Source organism: Phyllobates terribilis, unplaced genomic scaffold (assembly GCF_046119375.1).
Source record: "Phyllobates terribilis strain yellow unplaced genomic scaffold, ASM4611937v1 Scaffold_11__3_contigs__length_659146591, whole genome shotgun sequence".
NCBI lineage: Eukaryota > Metazoa > Chordata > Amphibia > Anura > Dendrobatidae > Phyllobates > Phyllobates terribilis.
In genome coordinates, this window is record NW_027362771.1 from 318,534,760 (window position 1) to 318,547,311 (window position 12,552).

At 45.6% G+C, this 12,552-nt stretch overlaps 1 protein-coding gene across 2 annotated transcripts in view; it reads right to left on the reverse strand.

The window, feature by feature from the left end:
- Window positions 1-12,552, reverse strand: part of SND1 (staphylococcal nuclease and tudor domain containing 1) — a 693,764-nt gene that overhangs the window by 650,132 nt on the left and 31,080 nt on the right. For both annotated transcript variants that reach the window (XM_073652562.1, XM_073652561.1), the window contains exon 6: window positions 1,286-1,377. In XM_073652562.1, the coding sequence (XP_073508663.1) occupies window positions 1,286-1,377 (92 nt within the window). The remainder of the gene's footprint in view (window positions 1-1,285; window positions 1,378-12,552) is intronic.

Here is a 12,552-nt window from a genome sequence, read left to right on the forward strand (position 1 = left end):
CACCAGGAGCTCCTGACCTAGCTCTTCCACCAGGAACTCCTGACCTAGCTCTTCCACCAGGAACTCCTGACCTAGCTCTTCCACCAGGAACTCCTGACCTAGCTCTTCCACCAGGAACTCCTGACCTAGCTCTTCCACCAGGAACTCCTGACCTAGCTCTTCCACCAGGAACTCCTGACCTAGCTCTTCCACTAGGAACTCCTGACCTAGCTCTTCCACCAGGAGCTCCTGACCGAGCTCTTCCACCAGGAGCTCCTGACCGAGCTCTTCCACCAGGAGCTCCTGACCGAGCTCTTCCACCAGGAACTCCTGACCGAGCTCTTCCACCAGGAACTCCTGACCTAGCTCTTCCACCAGGAACTCCTGACCTAGCTCTTCCACCAGGAGCTCCTGACCTAGCTCTTCCACTAGGAACTCCTGACCTAGCTCTTCCACTAGGAACTCCTGACCTAGCTCTTCCACTAGGAACTCCTGACCTAGCTCTTCCACTAGGAACTCCTGACCTAGCTCTTCCACTAGGAACTCCTGACCTAGCTCTTCCACTAGGAACTCCTGACCTAGCTCTTCCACTAGGAACTCCTGACCTAGCTCTTCCACTAGGAACTCCTGACCTAGCTCTTCCACTAGGAACTCCTGACCTAGCTCTTCCACTAGGAACTCCTGACCTAGCTCTTCCACTAGGAACTCCTGACCTAGCTCTTCCACTAGGAACTCCTGACCTAGCTCTTCCACTAGGAACTCCTGACCTAGCTCTTCCACTCCTCCCTCTGCCAGGAATTTTGTAGTGATATAGGATTGTAGTTCTAATGCGGATTCATGCAGGGAAAAAGACTTCCACTTCCTGTTTTTATGTAGAGCTTAGAAGGATTCAGATAGTCTGTTTTTAGTCACAAGATGTCATAGACCTAATGTAAAAGTGAAGAATTAACTTGGTAGAAAGGCAAAATGAGCAATTGTAAGTACACAGTGGTATATACGGTAATATGATGACTGCAATATATTAAAAGGATAAACATTTTGATTGGAGTGCTTCTTGAAGCAAAAATGCTACATTTGTATCTCAATACTTCCTTTTCTGAGAACTGGTACATTGTTGAAGCTCCACAAAAACTTCTGAACACAAAGCTATAATAAAAAGCTATAAAACTATGAAAACAGCAACACTTTACAGCTACACAGGTCAGTATAAATCGCTGTTTATTAGGTCAAACATTTTGCAAAACAGCTGCATTCAGCATTATGTCAATTTGCTTGCACAAAAAGAAAAGGTCAAAGTGTTTCCTACCTTGATTCCAGACAGCATGACTGTCACCATGTAGTAGTCCGGAAGAAGAAGGGCTCTCACAACACTACCATCTCGAACATGCTCAATAATCGCTGCAAAACAAGCAATAATATTTCATACAAAGCAAACATTATTTTTTTTTTTGTTCAGAATTTAATTTTACATACTGAGATTCAGTCATTTATTTAATGTATTTCTACTGTTCTTGGGCAAGCCATTGCTGTGTATAAATGTAGGACAAAATATAGAAGTTCTAGTGTATTTTTTATCAATTACCAAAATGTAAAGGGAATGAAAAAAAGAGAAATCTAAATCAAATCAATATTTGGTGTGACCTTCCTTTGTCTTCACAATCTGTGTGCAGATGTACCCAGAAGAAATTATGCTGTTTTGAAAAAGGCAAAGTAAAAAACCCTGAGATCAGGGCTTTGTGAGGGCCGTATTATTCATTGTAAGGGCCTTGTTACTCTTTATTCTGATATTTTGAAGATAGTTCTTAAAGCACCACTCCAGCGTGTTTTTTTTTTTTTTTATTATTATTTCAGTGCCGTAGTGGTGCTACTAATGCAAGATCCCTGCACCTGACATTATAATTACAAGTTGCTGTCATCAGCACTTCCCAGCGCCATTCCAGTTCCCCAGTGCAATCTTGTGACTGCAACTTCTGACTGACAGGAAGTCAGAAGTAATGGTTACACACTCTGAATGCAAGTCTATGAAAGCAAAAACGAGGATCTCATAGACTTGGATTGAGAAGTGACATCCGGCTCACACCAGCAAACACTGGAGCAATTCAGCAGGTCACAACCTGCTGGAAGCCAACAGATGAGGAGCTGATAACAGATGAAGACGGTGGCAGGTAAGTATGAGAGTAGGGGCAGGGAATTTACATTAGTAGCACCACTCCAGCGCTGCATTAAAAAAAAACAAAAAAACACGCTGGAGTGATTAATTACATTGGCTGCATTTTGGGGGTCATGGTCTTACTGTTTAATAAATTTGGAGTCAATCAGATGCCTAACTGGTGGTATTGCATGATGGATAAGCATCTGCCTGTATTTCTCAACAGCATTTAATCTGTTTGAAATTACTTGAAGCTATAGAAGAATCTGCTCAAGCCTACATCCACAGAAGATCAGTGGTTAGTTCTCCAAGATGTTTGGAACTATCTTCCTGGCGAGTTCCTTCAAACAATTGTAAATAAATGTACTTTGAAGCATTGAAGCTTAGATGCTGTACTGAAAGGAAAGGCTAGTCACACCCCATATCGATTTGATTTAGACTGTATTTACTTTGCATTTTATTAATTGATTAAACTAAACTATTAAACACTTATTTAAAAAAAAAATAAGCTGATACATGCTGCATGATCCACAGGCAGCATATATCAGATGCTGACAGCATGATTTCAGCCATGCATGTTTACCTCGGAAAAGCTTCAGCATTTCAGAGAGTTACGTGGTTTAATAGCTTCTCCCTGCACACTGCCCTGGCGTGACAGGTCTCTCCCTGCGTGTGTGTATAGGACGAGACTTCTCACTCAAGAAGAGCAGGTGGGGAGCCGCGAGGTACCTACCTGACCAACTAATCTCTCGTCCAGCTTATTCCCAGGTGGATTTAAAACTATGTTTCAGAGAAAAAAATACATGACGCATCATGCAGCCAGTGTCTGATTCATGCTGCCCATGGATTGGGCAGAATGTATCAGCTGTCAGGTTGCCTTTCAAAACATTCTTACTTTGCAGCGTTTTTTTTCTAGACCTTCCTAAAATTTTTGCACTGTACTTAATATATATCTTCAAATTTCACAACAATTTCAGTCAGGGTTTTGCATCAGTATGTGTAATCCAACACTAAGAATTGCAAATGTGTCCATTATACTTGGATTCCGTATAGTTTCCTCTCCCAGTTTTAGCTAAGAAAAAGTGACCAAAATACATAAGTGAAAATTGTGTCCAACTCCAATTATAATTAATTCAAATAAGCAGCTAACCAGGTAACTGATGGATAATATGGCTCTCCCAGAGTACCTTTACATGGCCAGTCCGTTCCTCTGTTACTGAGAAATCAGTGTTTGAATTGATATGCCATGCGGATGAAGGACTGTGGAAGATCTGAAGCCTCTGTCCCTTCAGCTTATTAGCGGAGGCCTTGAAGTGCCAGAATACCAGAAACCTCCCAAAAGTGACCTTATTTATCAGACTGGTGTGCCTTGGGCCCACCAGAGAAAATCATTCCTGGGGCCCACTATGTAGCTGCATAGAGATAATACAAGCCCACCAACTGTGTGGTAAAAACATGCTAATATTGTGGTATAACATAAAAACACAATGGTTCACATTTATAAAAAATGGTGTAATTTGAGCCAAATCTTGTGTTCTCATTTCAACTCCATTATTCCATATTTATCATAATTCGTCCCTAATTATAAATTTGGTGCAAATTATTTAAGCACAGCATTTTAAGGGTATGTGCGCATGTTCGGGATTTGAAGCAGAAATTTCTGCAGCGTTTCTGCATCTCCTTGGCAGGAAAAATGCTGTAGAAAAAAATAAGCGTACTGCCGCGATATTGAAGCATTTTTTAATGCATTTTTGTACATCAATGAATGATTTTGGGGATAAATAAAGTTGTTTAAAAAGTAAGGTGGGACATTGCTTTAACCCTTGGATTACCATCAGAACTGGGGTGAGTATATTTGTTAATTTAAGAATGTTTCTTTTGTATTTCAAATAAAATGTTTGCTCTGTGTGTGTTTATTTAACTCTTTACTTTACTTTAATTAGGTTTGGTGATGAAAGGGCCTGATTGACACCTTGGCATCACCAAACAAAAGAGCTAGATGTCAGCTAATCCCATTCGCCCAAACTTCATTAGCATTTCCATTCATGTAATTTCTGGGGCAGCTGTGAGCTGCTATTTTTAGCCTAGGAAGGTGCCATTAGGCAAACATGGTCCCTAGCTATTATTAACAGCTCACAGCTGTTTGGTTAGCCACTGTGTCCCCATGAACAGCAAGAAGCAGCGCTTTGGACGCAGCGTATTTTTTATGCTGCGTCCAAAACGTGGTGTTTTAATGCCACACTTTTGTTGTCGGTACATGTGAATCCACCGCATATAATGTCACTTCAATCAGTCAAAATCTGCAGCGGAGAGTAGCATGTTCGCTACAGAAATTGACATGCTGCGGGTGAGTTTGGGTAAGTGGCCGCAATCAGTGGCCGCTGCGGATTTGACATTGTGTTTTTATGCAGCGTCAAACCCGTAGCGTCCAGATGTTACAGCATAGTGGATGGTATTTCTAGAAATCCCATATCCACTATGCGTGCATCTGAGGCTGCGGATCACTCGTGGACACTGACTTGCAGCGCGTTTTTCAGGACTGCAGCATGTCAAATTCTCTTGCAGAGTCGCTAGTCTCTGCCACAGAAATTTGACCACTAGAATGTATTGAATGAGGTAAATCTGAATGGTTCAGTGAACACATGTGGATTTACCTGCGTTCAAAAGAGTGCAACGTTTTGGACACAGCAAAAATATGCTGCAGCCAAAGCGCTGCTAGGTCCGGATCGTGGGCACATTGCCTAAAAAAAAATGTAAAAAGAAAAAAATGGCATGGGCTCCTGCTTCATTTTCATAACCAGCAGAAGGAAAGCCGACAGCTGGGGGGCTGATATTAAATGGCCCGGGAAGGGGCCATTAGCCAAAAATGTTCCCTGGCTATTAATAACCGCCCACAACTGTTTGCTTAGCCTTTACTGGCTAGATTACAGGGGGGGCCCCAGAAAAAAATTGACAGCTGATCAGCCCCGGTGACCTCAGCATCACTACTGGTGGGAACATTCTTGAGAATGTTCCCACGCAGCACCGGCGCCGTAAACTGAGCTCACGTGACCCCAGGTCCTGGCAGCGCAGCGAAATACACCAGCCGCCGAGGGATCAGGATGCCGGGGAACATTGCGAGGACAGGTAAGCATAGTGTATTTTTTTTTTGTTTGCTTGTTTTTTACACCTTGCGCAGACCCGGCTCGGCTGAGGAGACTGCTACATCCCTCAGCCGCGCCGCTCTCGCTGTTATCAGCAGGACCGACGGTCGGATGATGGGAGTAGTAGCCCTCCCCAGCCGACCCGGGTACCACTCTATGCAGCGTTTTTGCAGCACTTCAGAGGCCCATTGACTTTAATTGACCCACAGCAAATTCGCAGGTATAAATATTATACCAGCGGATTTGCTGCGGTTCAATTAAATTCAATGGGCGGGAAACGCTGCGGAAATGCTATATAGAAAGGACAGGTTGCGTTTTAAAACGCAATGCCAATCCTGAGCAGAAATTTCTGCATCATGTGAACAGCACATCAGGATTGCCATTGAATTAGCTAGCAGACCGATTACCAAGCTTTTTTGATGCATTGTCGGGCGGAAAACCCGCAACGAAAACGCATCAAAAACGCTACGTGTGCACTTAACCTAAGTATGGTAGCAAACTTCTCAATGTTAAAAAAAGAGCTGATGTCCAGTTTGTCAAATGTTTCGGTTATATAATTTTGTACAAATTGCAACTTTTTATGCATGTAAGAAAGGTTCTAATATAAATGCATTTGTTCCATGCCTTTTTTAAGACAGCCAGTGCCGATAAGGGCCCTCCTCTCCCCATGTGCATACATAAAATCAATTAAAAATATTAATCGCTTGTCACAGATGAACATACAGCACCAGTATGTCCACAGCAGGACCTGCATGTGTGGAGTTGGCTCAGGAGTGGAGTCCACTTCAAACACAACATATGACAACTGCGTTATACAGCAGGCATGTACCTGTATGGTTACCATGAAGCTGTGCGCCCCAATCTAGATACTCCTGTAAATTCCAGCATTAGGCTGGATTCATATGAAATCATTATTTCCACTATATACTGTTGCTGTTATATTAAAACATACAAAACAAGCAGGGGCGTAATGATCGCGGTCAGAGGGTGCAACCGGCACCAGGCCCATGCTCAAGCGTGGCCCACCGACACCAATTGCACCTGGATTCGGCTGAAATGTTTTGTGGCGTAGAGACCTGCCGGCTCCCTGCACTGCAATGTGCGCTGCCGGCCAGTTAGAGGCTAGCAGCAGATGTCGGCTTGCCAATGATGGGTTGCACATGGCAGTGACATTGTGCGCTGCCCTTAGTGGCCCGCAGAAGTCAGCTCTCGACTGAGGGGACGTTATACCAGGATAATGGACATCATACCAAAATGGGGACATTATACCAGTCAGGAGTGATATGGGGGGGCTCAGTCAGGGGTGATACAGGAGAAGCTCAGTCAGGTATGATACAGGGGAGGCTCAGTCAGGGGTGATACAGGAGAAGCTCAGTCAGGTATGATACAGGGAAGGCTCAGTCAGGGGTGATACAAGGGGAGCTCAGTCAGTCAGGGCTGAAACAGAAATGAGGGATATCTTCCCTTAGTGACTGAGCCCTCTCACCCTCTATCACCAATGAGTAAAGCCCCCCCTATGACACTCACTGTTGGGGTTGGTGGGGGCGCACTTAGTTATGCGTGCTAATCCTGCTAAGCTACATGTATCTAACCTTTGGTGAGTCATGTAGCAGGCAGCCATCCATCTCCCTGTGCTTGTTACTGTCAGCCTGTGACACAGTGGGAGAGGAGCACTGTTTTACTCAGCACAGCATGGCTCATTACCTGAGCTGTACGGTCAGTGTGGGGAAGGGGCCACAAACAAAATTAACACTGATTGTCTACGCTGCTGCCAATCACTGTTAGACTTACCAACAGCAGCACTGCTCTCCCTGGTTGTTCCAGGTGAGGTATCGCAGTGACAAAGATACAACATTATTGATCAGCGTCCTGTCAGTCAATAGTGTCAGTAATCAGTAGCACTGACACTTGTGAGCAGCCGTGCTTGCAGCATGTCATGTGCTAGTGCAGCAGAGTACTGCTGACTGCTCCTCCCAGCATTAGACATCCCGGGAGACCAGAGTACAGGTAACTGAATCTCTTCAGCTTAAGACTGCAGCTCACTTCTCATACTGAGCATAACGCTGATCAATCCTGCTGGATCCTGAACACTGCGATACCGCCCCTGGAACAACCAGGGAGAGCGGTGCAGCCATTGGTGAATCTCTCTTCTGCAACTCATGTGTACTAAACGGAACACTGTTCTGATCAGCCAGCATTTTATCACCACTGTGCCTGCAGCTGTAGTCTGTAGGCAGCTGACAGTGACAGGACGTGGACCCGGTGGGCCAGTCCGACAATAAATCTATATATTATATATATATATATATATATATATATATATATATATATATAATTATATGTGTGTGTTTGTGTCCCTATAGTTAGATTTCCTTTTGGTGGTAGAAAAATAAATACACTGCTCAAAAAAATAAAGGGAACACTCAAATAACACATCCTAGAGTGAATGAATGAAATATTCTCATTGAATACTTTGTTCTGTACAAAGTTGAATGTGGTGACAACAAAATCACACAAAAATCATCAATGGAAATCAAATTTATTAACCAATGGACGCCTGGATTTGGAGTCACCCCCAAAATTAAAGTGGAAAAACACACTACAGGCTGATCCAACTTTGATGTAATGTCCTTAAAACAAGTCAAAATGAGGCTCAGTATCGTGTGTGGACTCCACGTGCCTGTATGACCTCCCTACAACGCCTGGGCATGCTCCTGATGAGGTTGCGGATGGTCTCCTGTGGGATCTCCTCCCAGACCTGGACTAAAGCATCCACCAACTCCTGGACAGTCTGTGGTGCAACGTGACATTGGTGGATGGAGCGAGACATGATGTCCCAGATGTGCTCAATTGGATTCAGGTCTGGGGAACGGGCGGGCCAGTCCATAGCTTCAATGCCTTCATCTTGCAGGAACTGCTGACACACTCCAGCCACATGAGGTCTGGCATTGTCCTGCATTAGGAGGAACCCAGGGCCAACAGCACCAGCATATGGTCTCACAAGGGTTCTGAGGATCTCATCTCGGTACCTAATGGCAGTCAGGCTACCTCTGGCGAGCACATGGAGGGCTTTGTTGCCCTCCAAAGAAATGCCAGATGTCATCAAAGTGTGGTCCAATTTTTTCACACACCCATAGACTTGTATTGCTATTACCATATTTTGCGGACTATAAGACGCACCGCACTAGAAGACGTACTCCAAATTTTGGGATGGAAAATAATAATTTTTTAAATAAAATGGTGGTGCCTCTTATAGTCCAATTAACGGTAGGTTATCAGGGGAAGAGGGGCAGCGGCGGTGAAGCACGGTAACAGGAGGCAAAGCTGTTGCTTCAGGGGGCCAGCGGCGGCAGCAGGAGTGGGGCGATGCTGCGGGCCCTGGGCTCTCATAAGATGTCGGCACCAGTAAGCAGAGTCCCCTTTCCTATTGATATTCCTGCAGTGGGCTTTGGGAAAATGGCCGATGAAGGCGGCACATGCGCAGTTTGAGATCTCGGGAGACACACGTGCCTCCTCTAGATTTCATTTTCCCAAAGCCCGCTGCAGGGCAATCAATGGGAAAAGGGACTCTGCTCACTGGCGCCAACATCTTATGAGAGCCCAGGGCCCGCCGACACCAGCCTCCTGAAGCAACGACACTGCCGCAAGTGACCACGTCCAACCACACCCACCCCCCAGTAAGCTACATTTGGATATTGTATATTAGATTGTAAGCTCCTATGACAGGGTGTAGATTATTTTGCATGCCCTCAGGAGCAGCCTGTATATTATATATTAGATTGTAAGCTCCTAGGAAAGGGTGTACATTATTCTGCATGCCCTCAGGAGCAGCCTGTATATTAGATTGTAAGCTCCTAGGACAGGGTGTACATTATTCTGCATGCCCTCAGGAGCAGCCTGTATATTATATATTAGATAGTAAGCTCCTAGGACAGGGTGTACATTATTTTGCATGCCCTCAGGGGCAGTCTGTATATTATATATTAGATTGTAAGCTCCTAGGACAGGGTGTACATTATTCTGTATGCTCCCAGGAGCAGTCAGTATGCTGTATATTAGATTGTAAGCTCCTAGGACAGGGTGTACATTATTCTGCATACCCTCAGGAACAGCATGTATATTGTATATTAGATTGTAAGCTCCTAGGACAGGGTGTACATTATTCTGCATGCCCTCAGGAACAGCATGTATATTGTATATTAGATTGTAAGCTCCTAGGACAGGGTGTACATTATTCTGTATGCCCTCAGGAACAGCATGTATATTGTATATTAGATTGTAAGCTCCTAGGACAGGGTGTACATTATTCTGCATGCCCTCAGGAACAGCATGTATATTGTATATTAGATTGTAAGCTCCTAGGACAGGGTGTGCATTATTCTGTATGCCCTCAGGAACAGCATGTATATTGTATATTAGATTGTAAGCTCCTCTTGAGCAGGTTGTGCATTATTCTGCATGCCCTCAGGAACAGCATGTATATTGAATATTAGATTGTAAGCTCCTAGGACAGGGTGTACATTATTCTGTATGCCCTCAGGAACAGCATGTATATTGTATATTAGATTGTAAGCTCCTAGGACAGGGTGTGCATTATTCTGCATACCCTCAGGAACAGCATGTATATTGTATATTAGACTGTAAGCTCCTCTTGAGCAGGGTGTATTTATCTTTTAATTTCCCATTCGGCTCTCCTGAGCTTATAATTAATGCAGATATACAGCAATATGCAGCAGGACAGACGTGATCCAGGGAAATATCCGATCGCCATAACTGGGGTCAGGAAGGAATTACACCCCCCCTCACCCCCGAGGCAGGACTCTCCGGATCTTTCGGTCCAGTGGCTCTCAGCCGGTGCTCAATGACCACAGCCAGTTCTGTGGACTCTATGGAGCCTGACCTGACAGTCATTGTGATCATAGTTTAATTTCTTAAAGGGCCGGTAATATTTTTATTACAATGTTGCTTATTGCTATTTCATTAAAAAATAAAAAGAGAGAAAATAAAAGTGGCATGTGAGTTTTTTTTTTTTACCCAGTTACTATGATGGGAGTGATCTTTACTATCCTCAATACTCCACAAGTAGAACCAGGAATTATGGGGCGCCATTTACAGACAGCAGACCACATATATCTCCACCCATTGTGGTACCATAATATCAGCTCTTGTCCCAAGTTACATTACAAGTGTTAATGGGGTTGATCTTTGTGACGGGGGCAGGGCACTAAAATTGTATATCTACTACACCACAAACTACCTGATAGAAGACTGAAGACCGGGACACAGAGCTGCCAAATACAAGGGACACAAATACTAACTAGCAAAAATGAATAAGCTGCGCTGCTAGTAAAAATCCAAATGAAGATTCCAGGAGACAGGATGGGTGGTGATGAATATTATCAACATGTTTCAAAGCCATGAGAAAAAAAACCCAACACAGATACAACTGCATATGCAGAAAAAATAGGGAGTATTTTCAAATAAAGGCACCAACAAAATAGGTCCACATGGGGTGCCAGTGATTCATCAACTGATCAGAAGTTGCAGTACCCATTAACTTAAGCCCCCGTCTCACATAGCGATATCGCTGCCGAGTCACGGTTTTGGTGACTCACCAGCGATGTCGCTGTGTGTGACACTTTGCAACGATCAGGCCCCTGCTGTGAGGTCGCTGATCGCTGCAAAGTGTCCTGGACCATTTTTTGGTCGTTGGCCTCCCGCTGGCCAGCACACATCGCTGTGTGTGACCAGCGGGACCAACGATCTGGCTGGTAACTATGGTAAACATCGGGCTACTAGGGGCACGCGCGCACTTAGTAACCCGCTGTTTACCATGGATACCACTCTGCTACGGTAAGCGGAGGCTCCCGCGCACCGTAGCAGAGTGGTATCCATGGTAAACAGCGGGTTACTAGGGGCACACGCGCACTTAGTAACGCGATGTTTACCATAGTTACCAGCCTGCTCCTGCTTGCAGCAGGCTGGTAACGGGAGCAGGACATCGTGGAACGATCCTTTCCACGATATCGCTGCTCCCCTGATCGCTGGTGAGCCTGCCTGTTTGACAGCTCACCAGCGATGTATTAGCATGCAGCAACGATCCCTGACAGGTCGTATCGTTGTCGGGATCGCTGCTGCATCGCTTAGTGTGACGGGGCCCTTAGGTAGAACTGCAACAGGGCCTGGGAGATTAGGGTATTTTTTATCTGATCTGCTGCGATCAACAAAGACGACATACCAAATACAACAGCACACAATCACAGTAGACAGCTGTGACCAACAATTATCTCACACAGACAGCACAGGAGGTTTGATACAACGGTTCTGCAGAGTTTCGGTACTGACTTACCTTTCAAAGCCATGAACAAGGGTGGCACCACGACCACTGTCCCATATTTGAATTAGAGGATTAAGGACTGGTGCGGAGCAGTGCTGTCAGTGAGCAGGGGAGTATCACACAGCTGAGCAGGAGAGCATCACACAGCTGAGCAGTGCTGGCAGTGAGCAGGGGAGTATCACACAGCTGAGCAGTGCTGCCAGTGAGCAAGGGAGTATCACACAGCTGAGCAGTGCTGCCAGTGAGCAGGGGAGTATCACACAGCTGAGCAGTGCTGCCAGTGAGCAGGGGAGTATCACACAGCTGAGCAGGAGAGCATCACACAGCTGAGCAGTGCTGGCAGTGAGCAAGGGAGTATCACACAGCTGAGCAGTGCTGCCAGTGAGCAAGGGAGTATCACACAGCTGAGCAGTGCTGCCAGTGAGCAGGGGAGTATCACACAGCTGAGCAGGAGAGCATCACACAAGCTGAGCAGTGCTGGCAGTGAGCAAGGGAGTATCACACAGCTGAGCAGTGCTGCCAGTGAGCAAGGGAGTATCACACAGCTGAGCAGTGCTGCCAGTGAGCAGGGGAGTATCACACAGCTGAGCAGGAGAGCATCACACAGCTGAGCAGTGCTGGCAGTGAGCAGGGGAGTATCACACAGCTGAGCAGTGCTGCCAGTGAGCAAGGGAGTATCACACAGCTGAGCAGTGCTGCCAGTGAGCAGGGGAGTATCACACAGCTGAGCAGTGCTGCCAGTGAGCAAGGGAGTATCACACAGCTGAGCAGTGCTGCCAGTGAGCAGGGGAGTATCACACAGCTGAGCAGGAGAGCATCACACAGCTGAGCAGTGCTGGCAGTGAGCAAGGGAGTATCACACAGCTGAGCAGTGCTGCCAGTGAGCAAGGGAGTATCACACAGCTGAGCAGTGCTGCCAGTGAGCAAGGGAGTATCACACAGCT